The sequence below is a fragment of the Halichoerus grypus genome, chromosome 10, assembly GCF_964656455.1.
Source record: "Halichoerus grypus chromosome 10, mHalGry1.hap1.1, whole genome shotgun sequence".
Classification (NCBI taxonomy): domain Eukaryota; kingdom Metazoa; phylum Chordata; class Mammalia; order Carnivora; family Phocidae; genus Halichoerus; species Halichoerus grypus.
The window spans coordinates 135,520,481-135,539,926 of NC_135721.1; the positions used below are offsets into that span (position 1 = coordinate 135,520,481).

The 19,446-nt window shown below is 50.4% G+C and overlaps 1 protein-coding gene across 2 annotated transcripts in view; it reads left to right on the top strand.

Annotated features, from left to right (window-relative positions):
• Positions 1-19,446, top strand: part of PHACTR3 (phosphatase and actin regulator 3) — a 215,116-nt gene that overhangs the window by 126,145 nt on the left and 69,525 nt on the right. For both annotated transcript variants that reach the window (XM_078057341.1, XM_078057342.1), the window contains exons 5-7: positions 5,011-5,223; positions 10,285-10,459; positions 11,189-11,436. In XM_078057341.1, coding sequence (XP_077913467.1) covers positions 5,011-5,223; positions 10,285-10,459; positions 11,189-11,436 — 636 coding nt within the window. The remainder of the gene's footprint in view (positions 1-5,010; positions 5,224-10,284; positions 10,460-11,188; positions 11,437-19,446) is intronic.

The window sequence follows — 19,446 nt, forward strand, 5'->3', positions numbered from 1 at the left end:
CCTTGGCCAGGTGGGACACCCAAATTGGGTCTGCGGCTTCCACGTGCCCACAACTGCTGAGTGGGTTTGGAGGGGAGTAGTGGGAGTTCTATCCAAACATCACGAATATCTTAGGAAGAAAATGCTGTCAAAGATTCTGACCATTGTTTTCTTTGACCCTCAGTTTGAGTTTGGTGGTTTGGGTTGACTTTGGACCCTTGTGTTTGGGGTGATTTTGTTTTTCTTGGTTTTCTTGGGATGGTGCTACACCAGCAACAGAGCATTCCCTGAGAAGCCCAGAAGGATCTGTTGTTTTGGCTTTGAACGGGACCGGTGGCCGTTCAGTGATTGTTGCTGGGCAGGGGCGGACTCTGGCGTTCCCATGAGTGCACTAATTAAAAAGGAAAGTGGCATTCAGAAAGCATGTACTATGTTCATTGTATTTTCTTAACAGCCCAATTTTTTTTTTTTTTTAAGCTGAGAAAGCAGAGGCCTAGAGAGGCTGTTGCTTATCCAAGACCACAGAGCCCAGAGGCGGCAAGCTGGAGTTTGATCCCAGACATGTTTTTAACCATAATATTCTATAGCCCAAAATAGCATCAAGCAGGGGATACACCTTCACTCTGCTTCTAGAATGCTCTGGAATGCGGGTTTCTGAAGTAGAGGAGGGGGTGGCAAACTGCTGCCGGTCGGATCTGGCTGCCACCTCTGTCTGCAGGGCACGTTCGAGGGTGCCGGCGCTGTGAACCCAGTCCGAGCGGAGCCCGCCCCTCCCTGGCCGGTGGCCGCCCTTCCCCACTGCTCAGAATCTGGGCTCGTCCCACCTCCACCTGGGACTCCGCCAGTTGCTGAGCCCATGGCTAGCTGTCCAAGCTGAGACCGAGGACATGCCAGGTGTCACTGGGGTGCGGCGAAACCGGACACAGCAGCTGTCCCCCAGCCCACCAGGACCCTCTTGTCGCACTGGGCACTCCTGGTCTTGGAATGTATCCAGCGGGTGATAAATGGGCTCAAAGCATACCCACCACCTGGGCAGCACTTCCCAGGCTAAACGGCAGGGAGAGCTTTTTCTCGTTACAGAAGTACCTACGTAATATTCTTGGATTTGCCTCTTGTCCTGCCAAGCCTAAAATATTGACTCTCTGTCCCTGGACATAAACAAAAAGTTTATCAGCCCCTGCCTAAGGAAGTACGTGGGGGCCACACAGAAGCATGTCAGTAGAATGTTTTGTAAAATGTGCTAGTAAGTCATGGATGTACAAACTTGGCTCAGCTTCAGTCACTTCTGTTCATCCACTGAGCCCTACGCTGAGGTTTGTAGGATGACACGGGAGTCTTGGCTGAGAGTTCAGTTGGTGAGAAGCGACCTCTGCTGGTCAGGGGAGTGCATGAACAGCACCCCCCCTCCCGAAGGGAGGATCCCAAATGTGGGGAACTTGGAAAACTGACATTGTCTTCTCCATTTTTTTTTTTTTTTTCTGATCTAGCACTTAAGACTTTAATGGATGTCGGGCGCCTGGGTGGCTCAGTCGTTAAGCGTCTGCCTTCGGCTCAGGTCATGATCCCGGGGTCCTGGGATCGAGGCCCGCATCAGGCTCCCTGCTTGGCGGGAAGCCTGCTTCTCCCTCTCCCACTCCCCCGGCTTGTGTTCCCTCTCTCGCGCTCTCTCTCTCTCTCTCTCTCTCTCTCTCTGTCAAATAAATAAATTAAAAAAAAAAAAGACTTTAATGGATGTTAATTTTTTTTTTTTTTTTTTTTTAAGATTTTATTTATTTGACAGAGAGACAGCGAGAGAGGGAACACAAGCAGGGGGAGTGGGAGAGGGAGAAGCAGGCTTCCCGCCGAGCAGGGAGCCTGATGCGGGGCTCGATCCCAGGACCCCGGGATCATGACCTGAGCCGAAGGCAGACGCTTAATGACTGAGCCACCCAGGCGCCCCGGATGTTAATGTTCTAATTTCAACAAGATTCCAAACTATAACGGTAGCTACACACTCACATGAGCTGTAGAGGGAGATGTAGGCTGAAAAAGATGTTGGAGTACCTCTTTCCCAGCCTGGGGAGCCCCAGACAGGTCAGGGACATATAGGGGTCCATGTGTAATGAGCTTGGATGAGTTTTGTGGGAAGATGTTGGAGGGGATTTTAGTGAGATCTGCTGGTGTGTTAGGCCCTGGGGCGCAGAGCAGAGGTAGGGGACCTGCATTCCACCTTGGGCTGGTGGAAGAGAGGATTTCCCTGGAACTGTTAGAAGCTTACCCTGCAGTCTCTGTCTGATTGAGGGGGTATGGGCTGTGACCATTGACTCCCTCCCAGAAGTCTGCAGCTGCCCTGTTCAGCTTGGTACTCACTAGCAGCATGGCTACTTAAATTAATTAAAACTAAATGAAATAAAAATTCAGCTTTCCAGTCACACTGGCCACTTGTCAGTTGCTCATTGGCCACACATGGCTGGTGGCCTACTGAAATGGACAGGGAGGAAATCTGTCCAGCATCTCAGAAAGTTCTGTTGGTGGCACGTATCCACTTTGGACACAGATGGGAGTTTTGCTGTTTGAATTGGCCAGCCTTCTGGACTTTGCTGCACCAACAGAGACACTCTGCCCTACAAAACCCTTTATAGAAAAAGTTTCCTAACCCCTGGTTTTGAGGATGGATTTGGGGCAGGGGGTGTGACAGGGGAGGAGCCTGTAGGCCATGGAAGCTTGTACATGGAGGAAAAGTGGACATGGCTGGGAAATATTTGGAAGTACATCACACAGGATTTATCCATGAATTATATACAAGGGGCAAGGTACTGGGTATCCAGTGTGGCTGCACAGCTGGTGGGCTGCGTAGGAAGCCTGGTGAAGGATCTGTCTGGTTTAGTGACTTGTCTGTGGCTCCTGGAAGGCGGCCTGGACCCCGTAATTGTGCCAGGACATTTGCAAGATGGGTGGATGGATGATGGATGGGTGAGAGTGAGGGAGGAGAAGACTGGGGAGGGCTTTCCCCTGGGAAATCAAGAGATGGGTTTGGGAATGTTTCATTTTGCCTTTCTGACCTCCAGATGGAGATGTCACCGTGGCTGATAATGTACGAGTCTGGAGCTTGGAGGGAAGGTCAAGGGTTGACAGAAAGATGGGATTGATTCTGAAGCCAGAGGACTGGATGGGAGAGTTGGAGCCGTGGACTGAGGGCTGGGTCCTGGGCAGCCCACGTGGAGCTGGTGAGAGGCTGGGCAAGTGTGGCCAATGTCACGGGAGGGAACCAGGGAACAGGTGTCTGGAAGCTGAAGAGGAACGTGTTGAGAGAGACTGAGGACAGCTGAGACAGATCAAGGGGACCTGCCCTGGCCGATGCAGGTGTGGGGACCCTGACCTGGGCTGCTCAGTCTCCCTGTTGGCCTTTTCCTCTGCAGCACAGCCAAGGGAACCTGTGGAGTCTAGGTCATACACTGCTCACTTTGTCCCGACCTCCAGGGCCCAGCGGGAGGAACTGGCCTGTCCATGTTGTGCCGCGAGAGTGTCCCAGCCGTGAAGTCAGCCATGGATAGTAAAAGGACAGAAATGGTAATAACATGGGATCCGTGCAATGTGCAGTGTCCACTTCTGAGGTTTCTTTGGAAGCTCTCGAAGGGCAGGGATGGGGCCAGCACCGGGCTTTCAGCACCGCGGACAGCGCCCCGCCCATCAGGCCCTCCAGAACCCTTCCTGATGGATGAATCCCACCCACACTGTGACCTTAGGACCCGCTCTACCAAGCTGTTCCTGATGAGTGTTTGTATCTTCCTCCGCAGCTGGTCTTAAAAAATAAGCTGAGATGTATAGCAGGCACCGTGCGGGGCACCTGGGGCACGCTCTGGGAAGGCAGGGAGTGCTGGGATCCCAGGTGGGCATGGGGATCCTGTATCAGGGTCTGGCGTTTCAGGGACCGTTGTGTTTGAGTCAGGCATCCAAGAAGAGTGCCCCCACCCCTGTCTGAAGGCCTCAGTTTCCCCTGGAGGTGAGGCCCCCTGGGAGGATGGAGGTGAGGAGCTGGAGGCAGGAGTCTGAGGCAGAGCTGAGCCCGACCGTGAGTCCGCCTGAGGGGGCGGACACCGGGGTTCCTCCATCATCTTTCTCCTGCAGCGCTCACGGGCCCGGAACTGGGGGGCAGAGGCCTCACCACGGAGCTAAATGGAAAGGAAGTGAGGCAGAGGACTTGGGGGTGTCGGTGGGATAGGTGGTGCAGTGCTGACCAGTAGAACTTGAGCTGGCTGAAGGGAGAAGTGAAAGGGGAGTGTTCATGGACTGGGAGAAGGCCGAGGGGCAGACAGGCTCGGGAATGCTGCTCAGGGAGCAGCAGGAAGGAGAGGGGACAGGCACGGGGCTCTGGGCAGGCTGACCCGTCCTCAAAGCTGGACCTCCCTGCCTCCCCGTACCATCTGCTGGGACCTCCTTGTCAGGGGCCAGGGCTGTGGAAAACCAGACTTGTAAGTCAATAGCTGCTGACTTACTCATCTTTTTGTTACTTCCCGTTTAAACCTTGCAACAATCCCATGAGGGACTGTTAGTGTTTGTCAGATGTCACATGTGGGTAAATGGAGGCACCGGGATTTTAGTAATTTACCAGGATCACGGCGCAGGGGCTGATGGGAGCCTGGGCAGGTCTCATTCCAAAACCTGTGATGGCCACCATCCCCAGGTCAGGCGGGAGCAGGAACTTTGGCACCACCTGTTGAGTGGGAAAAGGGACAGAATTATCTGTGCTCTTGAAGTTCCTTCTTCCCTCTCCCCTCCTCCCCCTCCTGTCCCTTCCCCTCCTCCCCCACTTCCCCCTCTGCTCCCTCTTCCCCCTCCTCCCCCTCCTCCCCCTCCTCCCCCTGTCTACTTATGACAGTTCCACTGACCTCTGAACTCACAAGAAGTCAGGTCTGTATTTGAAACATCCCCTCTGTACCCTGTTCCTGTTCACAATCCCACCCAGCCCAAGCTGCCTTACTGTCCTCGCTCCCATCCACCCCAGCCAGAGGAAGAATGGCTTGTGAATGCTCTGTTTTGCCTTTGAACCAGCCAAGATGCCGTCCACATCCAGAGGTGAAGAAGCAGATGCCGCCGGCAACCTCCCGCCGACCACTGACGAACCCTCTCAAGCCTTAGCTGGGTCTGACTCCCTGGACAGTCCTCCCAGACCCCTGGAGAGATCCGTGGGCCAGCTCCCCAGCCCCCCGCTGTTGCCCACCCCACCGCCCAAGGCAGGCTCCAAAACCACGAAAAACGTCACAGGTGGGTCCGCATGTACACATCCTTCCATTCATTCATGCATACCTTCAGCCTGGTGGGGTGCCCACCACGGGCTGGTTCTCACCCTTGGCTTTTGTGATCAGGGTTCTGGGCAGGTCCAGGGGAGCAAAACGTGAGACAGGAGAGCAGTTCTTAGCAGGGAGCTCTGGTTATCAGGAGCAGACCCCTCGGGCTCCCTTGAGCAAATGGGGCACTCTGTTGGCAGGAATCAAAAGTGTCTTCTAGAACCTGAATGGGGAAGATGCAGCCAGCCCCCAGGATGAGGATTTTGTCTGTCTATGTGTCTGGATGTTTGGGTGTCCTTCTGTTTCCTATTCTTTCTCCCTCTCCCCTTCCTTCCCTACTCTGTCCCCACCTCTCCTTCCATCTCTCGCTCTCACAGTCTCTGCTCATCTCTGTTTCACCGTGTCTCCCCAGTGAGCTCCATCCTGCAAGGCAGAGCCAGAGATAAACTCTGGCCTATAGAGTGGTGATCAGAGAGGGGAGCACAGCTGGGGGGAGGCCCCAAAAAGCATCCACTTCCGTAGCTTTGGCCACATTGGCTGAATAATCCCAGGAAGTCGAAACATTCACTTTTGGAGTTTGGGCATTTCTTGTCCCATCACGGGTAGAAACAGGAGACACGGCTAGTCTCAGGGGGAAGGCAGGCCATTACGTTCTTACGGTGACTGTTCTGAAATGTAAATCCTCACCTGTTGCCTCTGAGGGCAGCGGGCATGGAGAGGATGTGGACGGCAGACCTGAGCAGCTTTGACCTCCACCCGCCATGCTGCTCCGTCCCGCTTGCTGGGCCACAAGGAGGCCCGAGTACACACCACGTGTTCCTAATGCGCGGGCCAGCCTCTCTCGGGGGTGGGGTGGGGGGGTGGGGATGTGTGCCCAATTCACAGTTAAAGAGACAGAGGCTCGGGGGTCTCCAAGCAACGTGTCCCAGGTCCCACAGCTAATGAGACTCGACCCTAGTTCTGGGCTTGAGGCTTATTACCCTCCCACTGCTCTTCCTGCTACAATATTCTTCCCCGTGCTTCACCTGGTCAGTGCCTGGGCCTTGCTGTTCCTCCTTGAGGGGAGCTGTCCCCAACCCCAACCGCAACCCCATAGCAACATGCGTCTTGCCTTCTGGTATTTGCCACATCACTTCACCTTGCCCAGTGGGTTGAACATGTCCCCTCAAAATTCACATCTACCCGGCACCTCAGAATGTGGCCTTCTTTGGCAAAGGGTCTTTGCAGACATAATTACATCAGGAACAAGATGAAATCATCCTGCCTTTGTGTGGGCCCTAAATCCAATGAGAATGTCCTTACAAGAGACCCAAAAGGACACAGAAGATGATGCGGACGTGGAGACAGATTGGAGTGACCTGTCTGCAAGCCAGGGTGTGCCAGGGGTCACCAGCGGCCACCAGGAGCTGGAGGGAGGCCTGGCATCTTTCTCTCTCAGCCCTCAGAAGGCTCCAGCCCTGCTGACACCTGGGTTTCAGACTTCTGGCCTCAACAGCCGTGAGAGAATGAAGTCCTGTTGTTCTGAGCTACCCAGTTGGTGGGACTTGGTGACAGCAGGCGAGGACCCCGCCAGACCCCACCAGATCCCAGACACCAGCCTAAGACCCCACCTGGTGTATAGCAGGTACTCAGCGAGTGTGTGTGGCTGCGACTGAAGGAGCAGATGCGTGCTCTGAGCCCGGCCTGCCTGTTTCTACATCTCTGGGAAGGAGTCCAAGCCTGCAGTGTGCCAGGGACAGGGCCCCACAGATAAAAGTTTTGAGCAGAATCATGCTGTCCTGCATCTTGTTACTGTCTTATGATAATTTTCTTCTCCATCCATGGGGACCTGAAACAATTGGAAATCCATCTGATCAGGCAGCCTCCACCACGTTTTCTTCTGGCTCACACATAATTTGTTCTGGTCCCTGGGTAACTCAGCAGCCCAGTCCTGCCTCTGCTGTGCTTGGGACGGATCAGGCCTCAGGCTGCACGTGTTCCCCTACTGTGACTCCTCTGCCTGTTCTCACAGCCGAAATTCTGGGTCCCGAGGGCCTCATATTTGGTGCCTCTGACTTCCGCCCTCTCCTTCCAAGGAGCTCCAGAACATCAGGGGCACTAATCTGGGGACTGGATTAGGAACAGGGAGAGCACGGGAGGGTGGTTTCGGTCTGGATCTCTTTTTAACGGCTGAGACCCCATTTTGGTACCTTTGTCTTCATTTTCTCCATTCTCCCTCTTTTTCCTTCTCTCTTGGGGGGAATGTTTGCTTTAGCATGTGAGCGCTAGGTGGCAGCAGAGGACAAAGGCCCCTTACCTGGGCTTAACTGGGACCCAGGGGGACAGCATGCGCGAGCGGAGTCCCCACGGGGCTCTTTCTTGTCTGCGACGGTGCCCCCAGCCTCCACCAGAGGTCAGGGACCCGTCCCCCCACCCCCAGGCCCACTCACAGACTTGCCTTGCTGGGTCTGAATGGTGTTTAATTTGTTTTAATGGGTTGCCAACATTTTAAACATTCAAATATGTGTGTTAAATATTAACATGTGTCAAACATGTAACTTTTACCTGTAATCCAAATTTTTGGCTCTTCTTGAAAAGTCTTCCTATCTGGCAGCCCCCTGAGTCCCACCAGCCCATTAAGGTGAGCTAGTGCTTTTGTGTTTGCCGGAACCCTCGCCCCCTGTTTGTATGAACTGCATGAGGTTCATTGACTCACCTGTGTCTCACCTGCCTGGACCCAGGACCCGTGTGAGTTAACCCTCTCAGGGCAAAGCTGCCCCTGCCCAGCTGGGGGACAGTCGCCCCTCTGTAAGGGGGTCCTGCGGCCTCTGCCAACTACACTTAGAGGTGTTCCAATCCCAGCCCCTGCCACACCCTGGAGGCATAACTTGGAGTTGGCTTTGGAGCCTGGTTCCTCATCTGAGACACGGGAGCGGTAAGAGGTGCCCTAGGCAGGCTGGACGAGGCGGGCCAGGCTGGACGAGGCGGGCCAGGGAAAGTGCTCAGTGGAGCGGCATGTGGGAAGCACTTAGAGTCCAGGCTGAGTGAGCCCAGGCAAGCCAGGTCACCTCCGTTTCCCTGGGCTGGTGATGCCTTCCTAGCAAGTGTAGAGGGAGGATTCCAGGCAATGGCAGAGCATCACATCCCGGGAGGTGGTCCCCATGATGAGCAGGGGCTGCCCTAGGAGGGCGGAGCTGGCAGAGTGTAGAGAACTGGGATGGTTCTGGGGGCCATGCTCGGATGGAGCCCTCACCTACTCTGCCCAGCCTATGGCTGGTACCGTCTCATCCCCTGGGTGTCAGATCAGATGGCCCTTCTGCTGAGAAGCCTTGCCTGAGCTCCGTAGCCCAGCCCACCTGCTCCCCATCCCAGGTGTGCTCAGCCCACCTGCCTGGCTCAGCTCTCCCTAAAATTCTTGTGTTGGCTTTCTGTCTGCTTTTCCTCTCCTGACTCCATCCAGCCGGCCTCGAGGCCCATCGAGGGCAAGGCCTGGGCTGTTTGGTGTTACCTGGCTATGCCCACAGAAGCAGGTGCTTGTGAAGAAAGAGAAATCACCTGTTTCAATGAGACTTAGTTTTCCTTCTAGTTGTGTGTATGTGGTTTTTTTTTGTTGTTGTTGTTTGTTTTTTATTGACACTGTCCACATTCTGGGATTACATCAGAAAGGCTTTGTCTTTTAGGGAGTGGTTTAGATCTGTGTGTGTGTCCCTCTCCCTGTTGAGGCTAAAAAGGGAGTTGATTTATTTGTACCCAGTCAAACAAATTGGGGGAGCCTGGAGGCTGCCTCTGCGGAGACGTGTTTGGGAGCGAGTCTGTGTATGAAAGTGTGGTAGGTGCCAGGCCCCACCCCAGCAGCTGGGCTCCTGCTGGCCCTGTCAGGGAGCTCTTGGCCCATTTTACAGATAAGAAGGCTGAGGCTTCAGGTGTTCAGGGGACTTGCCTAGGGGGGTCTTCCTGCTGGTAAGTAGCAGATGGAGACTGGCGGCCAGATCTGTGTCATGAGCAAACTCATGCTTTCTGCCTCCCTGAGCACCGGACGCCGTGCAGGACTTGGAGTGAACATTCAGGAAGTATCTGTTAGGGAGGGAAGCCTCACCTCCTTAGGGTGGACTTGAGCAAATCTCTCCTGAGTCTTCAGACTCTTTTCATGTAAATGGAGCTCTGTTGCACACGCACCAAGTGCCAGGCCTGGGGATACAGCAGACACAGGCCCTGCCCAGAGCTGCACAGTCGGGAGACAAGAGCGGACCCGATGAAGTAATTCATTCCAAGTGGGAGGAAAGGGGTGTCAGGGCTGCCCTGAGCCTTATGGGCAGGTATGGTGGGCTCTGCACAAGGGTGGGGATTCACAGAAGGTCTCCCTGAGGAAGTGAGATTAGTACAGACAGGGGAGGGGAAAAGCATTCCAGGCAAAGGGAACAGCCTGTGCAAAGGCTCAGAGTAGAGTGTGTGGTTCCCTCAAGGATTGGAAAGATCCTCCTGTCCTAGAGCCAAGAGAGCTTGGTGGGGAAAGTGGAAGAGATGAAGCCAGAGTGCCGAGCAGGGCAGCCTACAGGGCCCGGGCCAGGAGCCCAGATGCCGTGCTGAGGAGGAGGGGAGAGGCTCGCCTTCCTGAAAGCTCCCACTGGGTGAGGTACAGGGAGAGGGTTGGAGGAGATGTGGACAAGCAGGGACCATGGTGGTCCAGGCTGAGTGACCCCTGCAGACCTTGCAGAGCTGGGGGGATTGTGCTCGTTTCCACGATAGGAAGCGTGGCTTTGGGAAGTCAAACCTGCAGCAGAGCATCGGGAAGGAGGGCGTTCTGTGCCTGAGACCTCGCAGGGGGCCTATGGAGCTCAGCTCCCAGGGCTGGAGGCCAGAGGGCCCGTGGATGGAGCTGGACAGAGGTGAGCCCTGTCTCTGGCTCCGGGGGCGGGGGACCTGGCACGTCTGGAACAGGGTGTGAGGGTCCCCCGGCCAGGGGGCTGTGTCCTCTGCTCTCGGGCTCCTGTCTTTCTGCAGAGTCCTTCCTCCCTGCCCCCAGAGACTTACGTTCTCGTTGGTCCCTCTCACGCTCCAGGCCAGCCTGCGCTCTTCCAGGGCCCTGGCGGGAAGAGTGCTGACCCTCCCCTCCGAGGACAGCTTTCCACGCCCACGGGGTCTCCACATCTCACCACTGTCCACCGGCCACTGCCCCCCAGCCGTGTCATTGAGGAGCTGCACAGGGCACTGGCCACCAAGCATCGCCAGGACAGGTGAGGCCCTCTCCCTGCCAGTAAGGAGACCTGTGTGCCCGAATCCCCATCAGCCTTGTGGTGTACCCTATGTAGTCACGGGGCCCCCGGGCTGGGCTCCGTGCACTGCTGTCACTGTCCTGAAATTGTTAATTTTTGGACAAGAGCCCCACTTTTTTACCTCGCGCCGGGCTCTGGTCTTGGCTGCCACATTCTGGGAGAGGCCGTTCACGGGTGGGAGCCTGGCCACTGAGTCCCTGCGTTTCTCCCGGGGGATCGAGCGCCCGTGGAAGAGAAGTAGCTGTCACGCTGTCCCAGACCCTGAAGACTTTGAGTTTTCGTTAGCAGGAGGACAAAGCCTGTTCCTGAAGCTTACTCTTTTATCTTTGACCTCACGTGTCCATAGAGAAAGAGAAGTGATCGGTGGAGGGCAAAGCAGCCAGCTAACGGGGCGCACGTAGGGCTTGGCAGAAGCACCGCACGAGCGCAGTGCCCTTCCCGGTTCTGGGGAGTCCCGGAGCCGCACCCCTACGGTGCGGAGCGTGGCTGGCTTCCCACGCACAGGCCTGCGCTCTTCAGGACCAAGCGTGCGCCGTCTGGGGCTGCTCGTCCTGTGCGTTCAGGACTGAAGCTAGGCGCCGCATGCATTTGGGGACCATCTTTGCAGCATCGTCGCAAGCCCCCAGGCTGGTTTTGCTGGGTCCTGCGGGGAAGCGGACCGCGCGTAACCCAAACTGTCTTCTGATTTAGTTTTCAAGGAAGGGACAGTAAAGCGTCCCCCAAGAAGCGGGTGGACGTCCGCCTGTCGAGAACGTCCAGCGTGGAGCGGGGCAAGGAGAGGGAGGAGGCCTGGAGCTTCGATGGGGTCGCGGAGAGCAAGCGCACCACCGCCAAAGGGTCTGAGGAGAACAAGGAGAACTTGGTCGTGAATTCGGAACTCAAGGACGACCTGCTGGTGTATCAGGATGAAGAGGCGCTGAACGACTCCATCATCTCTGGTGAGGAGAGCCCGGAGCCTGCGGGGTGCGGGGCCCCGTGGAGGCGGTGCTCCCCCCGGGTAGTGCGGAGGAGGGACAGGGCGAGGGCCTGCACCTCTGAGGATGAGCAGGGCTGCCTGCTGACGGGCCCTGGGCTGGGACTAGGAGATGCTGAGTGAACCCGTTTTATTTTGGTAACTGCATGTTGATTTTCGTGTGTTTTTGAAAACACATAAAAGAGGCTCCGTGAGTAACTTTGAGAGCGTCGCTGCTTAGGAAGCCACGGCAGGAAGTCGTACAGGTGGCACTCGGAGGCCCAGTGTTTGGAAAATAGAGCAAAAATTGCCGCCAGGAAAGCGAGATGAGGTGAAGGAGGAGGGGAGAAGGAGTCGGCGGCCATCCCTGGTGCAGCGCCTGCTTGTGCGGGAACGCACGTTCCCAAGGCCATCAGAAGCCCAGCTCCAGGCCTGTCCTCACGGCCTGCTCCGGAGGTCAGAGTAACTGCTCCGTCTACCTTGAGGACTCAGGCTCAGGGAGTTAGAGCATCGCAGCGGCCCGTGGTGAAGGGGGAGGAGGGGCAGGCCAGGCCAAGCGAGCCCGGGAGGGTGCGGGCCATGTACGCTGTGCTGAGTGCCGGCTCCTGGCCGGGGGCTCGGTCTCCTGCTGACTGTCACCACCGTGGGCAGAGAGCTCTGCGTGGAGGCCCCAGGGACCCAGCCCAGCAAGCTGCTTCTTGGGTGTCGGGTGGCAAATGGGGAAGGGGCTGGCGTTGACCTTGGTCCTGGCTGGTCCTGAAGGGATGTGAGCATCAGCCACCGTGACCAGGTGGACCGAGCTCAGGGTTAGACAGGCACTCTGGCTGTCAGCCTTCCTGTCCCCTTGCATGCTTCTGAGCCTTTTCCACCCTGGCCAGTGAGCTAGTTCTAGGGGTGGGTGCCTTGGCGTGTGAGGAGCACCAGCGTTCTGTGCATTGGGAAGAGACTGACTTTGATCACTGAACCAGAAACTTGGAGCCAGCCATTGGCCGAGGGGCTCTGGGCATGTCAGAGGAGCCTGCAGCCTGTGGACTTTGCCAAGCTTACCCAGCCCCAGAACTCTCTTCCTTGAACACCTGTCAGCCTCTGAGGGATGGGGTCATGCGGGAGATGTCTGAGAACGGTGGGTGCAAACGAGGATGCCAGGCTGGTGCAGGTGCCCCCAAGCTCAGCACCAGCGATGCTGGGTGATTCTCTGGGGGGAGGGCTGCCCTGTGCCTTGGAGGGTGTTTAGCAGCACCTCTGGCCTCTATCCCCTGGACCATGCTCCCTCCAGCTCTAGGGGTGGATCTTGTCTGCCTCTTCGGCTGCTGGCGGCTCCAGGCTCTCCTGGGCTTGGCAGCTGCTTCCTCCAGTCTCTGTCTCTGTGGTCACATTCCTTTCTCCTCTGCTCCCTGGGCCCTCTCCCTCCCTCCCATCCAAGTACTAACCAGGCCCCATCCCACTTAGCTACCAAGATCAGGCGAGCTAGAGCATGTCCAGGGTGCTATGGCCGCAGACATGCCCTCTCCTTTTCTTACAGGGACACTAGTCATTGGATTTAGGGCCCATCTGGATAATCTTGGATGAATCTCCTCATTTTGATATCCTTAATTACATCTTGAAAAACATATTGCATCTTTTTTCCAAATAAGATCACATTCACAGATATAGGGTACACGTTTCTTTTGGGGTCACCATTCCACCTTCTCCAGCCACTTCCGATGGCGTAACATGCTCCTCGCTGAGCCACTGTGGTCTGATGGGAGCAGGGAGGGTAGAACTCCTAGAAACACTGTTGCTAATGTGCGCAGGCTCACTGCCAAGCTGCCTGGGAATGTGCTGCTCTTAACTGCATTTGCAAACCCTGAGCAGAGCATCCTCTCCTCCGTCCCCTCCTCCGTGCACACCAGTGTTCTGGGTTCATGATCAAGGCCTCACGTTCAACCCTAAGAACATCCTGCTGTGGGCTGGGCTTGTTGCACACACCATCAGGAATATCTGGAGATTCCAGTCTTCTGCAAATTGAGCCTCTGGGTGCTCCTCCCAGGTGCCTGATATGGGGTTCCCAAAGCATGGAAATCCAGTGTGGAAAGTGGTTTCCTTGCTTTTACACATTCTCCTATGTGTTCGTGATTCTCTCCAAGTTAAGAACCTCTCAGATAAATCACTTGGAGGAAAAAAATTCTATTTTGGTTCTAGAAAAAGTCTAGAAGTGTTACTTTTAGAAGGACTGTTACTCACAGTGGGAAAGGCCCATGAATGTATTCTGCTTTGCCTGGTAGGATGACAGTGACAAGGATCAGCTATTTGCTTCTCTTGGGTTCAAGAAGTTTTGCGGGTATTGTCCTGTCCCATGTGAACAGTCCAAAGATGTGTCACCCTGAATTCTCTAATGAGGTGGCATCCTATGCATCAGTGTTAGAATTTCATTTCTAAGCGCTGGTGGTGGCCTCATCCAAGGCAGGTTACCTTGTGAATTAGCTGGAAGGCTATCCTACTTGACTAGTTGTAGTGAAAAATGTATCTGTTGTACTCTGAGTCTGACAGTTGGATTTCTGTGCAGAGCAAATAAAATGTCTTGGTCAGCACAGGAAGAGTGTGACAGACCACGTGGGATGCTTTGTGCCCGCCTGCAGCGTGCACAGCTACCTTCCCAGGTGTGTGCAATCAGTGCTGGGTAAAAACAGGACACCAAGGACGTTCTCAGGCTCGTCAACGGTGAATTTTTAAGATTTAATTTTTTAAAAGCAGTTGTAGGTTCACAGGAAAATTAGAGAAAGTTGCAGAGGCTTCCATGTGCATCCGCAGCCCCACACCTGCATAGCCTCCCTGATCCCAGCATCACTCACCGGAGTGATGCCTTTGTTACAGATGATAAACTTACACTGACCCTTCTCCCCCAAAGGGTTCGCTCTTGATGTTGTGCCTTCTGTGGGTTTAGACAAATGTACAATGACTTGTGTCTATCATGATACTATTCATTCACTGCTCCAAAAATCCTCCGTGCTCCCCGTTCATCCCTCCTACCCCCGCAACCACTGATCTTTTTATTGTCTATAGTTTTACTTTTCAAGAATGTCATATAGTTGGAATCATATAGTGTGTATCCTTTCCAGATGGGCTTCTTCCACTTAGTAATGTGCAGTTAAGTTTTCCTCCATGTCTTCAGGGCTTGATAGCTCATGTCTTTTTAGTGCTGAGTAATATTCCATTGTCTGGATGGACCACGGTTTATCCATCCCCTACTGAAGGACATCTCTTAGTTCCTTCCAAGTTTTGGCGATTATGAATAAAGCTGATATAAAAACCCATGTGCAGTTTTTCGTGTGGACGTGATTTTCACCTCCTTTGGGTAAATACCAAGGAGTGAGATTGCTAGAGTGGTATGGTCATACTATGTTTAGATTTGTAAGAAACCATCAAGTTGTCTTCTAAAGTGGCTGCGCCGTTTTGCATTCCCGGCAGCATGAATGAACTCTTGCTGCTCCACATCCTCGCCCGCGTTTCGTGTCATCAGTGCTCTGGATTTTGGCCCTTCTCGGAGCTGTGTGGTGCTATCTCACTGTTCTAATTTGCATTTCCCTGAAGACCTATAATGTGGAGCATCTCTCTATATGCTCACTTGCTACCTCTGTATCTTCTTTGGTGGGATGTCAAGGTTTTGGACTGATTTCTTACCAGGTTATCTGTTTTCTTAGGGTGAGTTTTAAGAGCTGTTTATATTTTGGATGACAGTCCTTTCAGATGTAACTTTTGCAGATATTTCTCCCAATCTGTGTCCTGTCTTATTCTCTTGACATTATCTTTCACGGAGCAGAAGTTTCTAATTGAGTCTAGCTTATTGATGATTTTTGTCGTGGATTGTGCTTTGGGCAATGTATCTGAAAGGACATCACCATATTCAAGTTCACTTAGGTTTTCTCATGTTATCCTCTAAGAGTTTTATAGCTTGGAATCTTGCAGTTAGGTGTGTGACCTATTCTGTGAAGGTTATATGATCTGTGTCAGGATTCTTTTTTTTTTTTTAACATGTGACTGTCCAGTTCTAGCTAATTTGCTAATTAAAATTAATTTAGAATTTTTGTGTTTCATTTAAATTTAATTTAGCATAAACATTTAAAATTTAACAATTTAGCATTTTTAAACTTTTGTTTTTTTTAAGTAGGTTCCACACCCAGCATGGGCTTGAACTCATGACCCTGAGATCAAGACCTGAACTGAGATCAAGGGTCAGACACTTAACCAACTGAGCCACCCAGGCGTCCCTAAAATTTATTTAACAGCTTAAATAATTGTTCCTAATATATTATTGAGGATTTTTGCATCTGTGTTCATGAGAGATACTGGTCTGTAGTGTTTTTTCTTCCTGTAATGTCTTTGGTTTTATTAGGTTAATGCTGGCCTCAGAATGAGTTAGCATCCTATCCTCAGCTTCTGTCCTCTGCAAGAGATTGCACAGAATTGGTATAATTTCCTTAAAATTTCAACAGACTTCACCAGTAAACTCATCTTAGCCTAGTGCTTTCTGTTTGGAAGGTTATTAATTATTGATTCAATTTATTTAATAGATACAGGCCTGTTCAGATCATCTGTTTATTCTTGTGATTTTGGACAGATTGTATCTTTCAAGGAATTGGTCCATTTCCTCCAGGTCATGCAATTTGTGGGAATGGAGTGATTTGTAGTATTTCTTTATTCTTTTAATGTCTATGGGATCTGTAATGATGTTCTTTCTTTCATTTCTGATATTAGTAATCAGTGGCCTCTTTTTTTCTTAGTTATCTTGGCTGGAGGCTAATCAATTTTATTGATCTTTTCAAGGAACCAGCTTTTGGTTTCATTGACTTTTCTCTATTGATTTGTTATTTTGAATATCACAGATTTCTGCTTATTTCTCTCCTCCTTCTTACTATGGATTTAATTTGTTCTTTTTCTAGTTTCCTAAGGTAGAAACTTAAATTACTGATTTTAGATCTTCTTTTCTAATCCATGCATTCAGTGCTATAAATTTCCCTCTAAGCTATGCTTTTACCACATCCCAGAAATTTTGATACGTTGTGTTTTCATTTTCATTTAGTTCCAAATATTTTAAAATTTCTGTTGAGATCTCTTTTTTGACTCATGTATTGTTTAGAAGCGTATTATTTAACCTCCATATATATTGGGATTTTCCAGTTGCCGTTCTGTTACTGATTACTGGTTTAACTGCATCGTTTTCTGAGAGCAGACATTACATGATTTGTATTCTTTTAAATTTGTGAGGGTTTGTTTTATGGCCCAGAATGTGGTGTATCTTGGTGAATGTCCCATGTGACCTTGAGAACAATGTGTATTCTGCTCTTGCTGGATGAAGTCGTCTATGGGTGTCAGTTATACCCAGTTGGTCATTGGTGCTGTGGGGTTCAACCAAGTCCTTGCTGATTCTCCATTCCTGGATCTGCCCACTTCTCAGATAAGGGTGTTGGAGTCTCAGTTATGATAGTGTGTTAATCTACCCCTCCTTGCAGTTCTGTTTTAGTCAAAGAGTTTGACATGCTGTTGTTAGGTGCATACTTGTTAAGAACTGTTATGCATTCTTTGAGAATCGGTCCCTTTATCATATGGAATGCCCTCCTTATCCCTGACAACCTTCCTTGCTTTGAAATCTGCTCTTCTAAAATTAATGTAGTTACTCCTATTTTCTTTTGATTTGTGTTATCATGGTATATTTCTCTCCATCCATTTACTCTTAATCTGTGTCTTTATATAGTAGTTTCTCTAGACAACATAGAGTTGAGTCTTAGTTTTTGATCCACTCTGACAATCTCTGCCTTTTTTTTTTTTTTTTAAAGATTTTATTTATTTATTTGAGAGAGAGAATGAGAGAGCGAGAGAGAGCACATGAGAGGGGGGAGAGTCAGAGGGAGAAGCAGACTCCCTGCTGAGCAGGGAGCCCGATGCGGGACTCGATCCGGAGACTCCAGGATCATGACCTGAGCCGAAGGCAGTCGCTTAACCAACTGAGCCACCCAGGCGCCCCTAATCTCTGCCTTTTAATTGGTGAATTTAGGCCATTGATATAGTTGGATTAATATCTACCATATTTGTTACTGTTTTCTATTTATTGCCCTTGTTCTTTGTTCTTCTACCATTTGTGGTTTTATTTTTTTTTATATCATTTTAATTCCAATATATTTAATATATAGTGTTATATTAGTTTCAGGTATACAATATAGTGATTCAACACTTCCAGACATCACCGGGTTCTCATCACCACAAATGCACTCCTTAATCTCCATCACCTGTTTTACCCACATCCCCATCCACCTCCCTGCTGGTAACTATCAGTTTGTTCTCTAGTTAAAAGTCTATTTCTTGCTTTGTCTCTTTCCTTGCCTTTGTTCATTTATTTTGTTTCTTAAATTCCACACATGAGTGAAATCATATGGTATTTGTCTTTTTCTGACTTATTTCACTTAACATTATACCCCCTAGCTCCATCCATTTTGTTGCAGATGGTAAGATTTCATTCTTTTTTTATGGCTGAATAATATATATTGTATATGTACACCACTTCTTCTTTACTCATCTATTGCTGGACATTGAGCTGCTTCCATAGTTTGGTTATTGTAAATAATGGTGCAGTAACATGAGGTTGCATGTATCCTTTCAAATATAGTATTTTTGTATTCTTCGGGTAAATACTCTGTAGTGTGATTACTGGATCATATGGTAGCTCTATTTTTAATTTTTTGAGGACCTTCCATAGGGTCTTCCACAGTGGCTGCAACAGTTTGCATTCCCACCAACAGTGCACAAGGGTTCCTTTTTCTCCACATCTTCACCAACAATTATATTTTGTTTTTTGATTTTAACCGTTCTGACAGGTGTGAGGTGAAATCTCCTAGTGGTTTTGATTTGCATTTCCCTGATGATGAGTGATGTTGAGCATCTTTTCATGTGTCTGTTGGCCATCTTTATGTCTTTTTTGGAAAAAATGTCTGTGTCTTCTTTTTTTTTAATTGGATTGCTTTTTTGGTGTTGGGTTGTATAAGTATATATTTTAGATACTAATCTTTTATAAGGTATGTCATTTGCAAATATTTTCTCCCATTCAGTATGCTGTCTTTTACTTTTTGTTGGTTGTTCCCTTTGCTGTGCAGAAGCTTTTTATTTTGACGTAGTCCTAATAGTTTATTTTTGCTTCTGTTTCCCTTGCCTCAGGAGACCTATCTAGAAAAATGTTGGTATGGCCGATGTCAGAGAAATTAGTGCCTGTGCTCTCTTCTAGAATTTTTATGCTTTTAGATCTCACATTTAGGTCCCTAATCCATTTTGAGTTTATTTTGTGTATGGTGTAAGAAAGTGGTCCAGTTTCATTCTTCTGCATGTAGCTGTCCAGTTTTCCCAACACCATTTGTTGAAGGGACTCTTTTTCCCATTGTATATTCTTGCCTCCCTTGTCAAAGATTGACCATATAATTGTGGGTTTATTTCTGGGTTTTCTTTTCTGTTCCACTGATTTGTGTGTCTATTTCTGTACTGTTTTTGATTACTACCTCTTTGTAATATATCTTGAAATCTGGAATTGTGATGCATCCAGCTTCATTTTTCTTTTTCAAGATTGCTTTGGCTATTCGGGGTCTTTTGTGGTTCCATACAAACTTTAGGACAGTTCTGGTTCTGTGAAAAATGCTGTTGGTATTTTGATAGGGATTATGTTAACTCTGTAGATTGCTTTGGGTAGTATAGACATTTTAACAATATTTGTTCTTCCAATCCATGAGCATGGAATGTCTTTCCATTTATTTTTGTCATCTTCAATTTCTTTCATCAGTGATTTTTAGTTTTTGGAATACAGGGCTTTCACCTCCTTGGTTAGGTTTATTCCTAGGTATTATCTTTGGTGTAATTGTAAATGGTATTTTTTTTTTAAATTTCTCTTTCTGCTACATTATTCTTAGTGTATAGAATTGCAACAGATTCCTGTACATTGATTTTATATTCTCTGACCTTAATGAATTCATTTATCAGT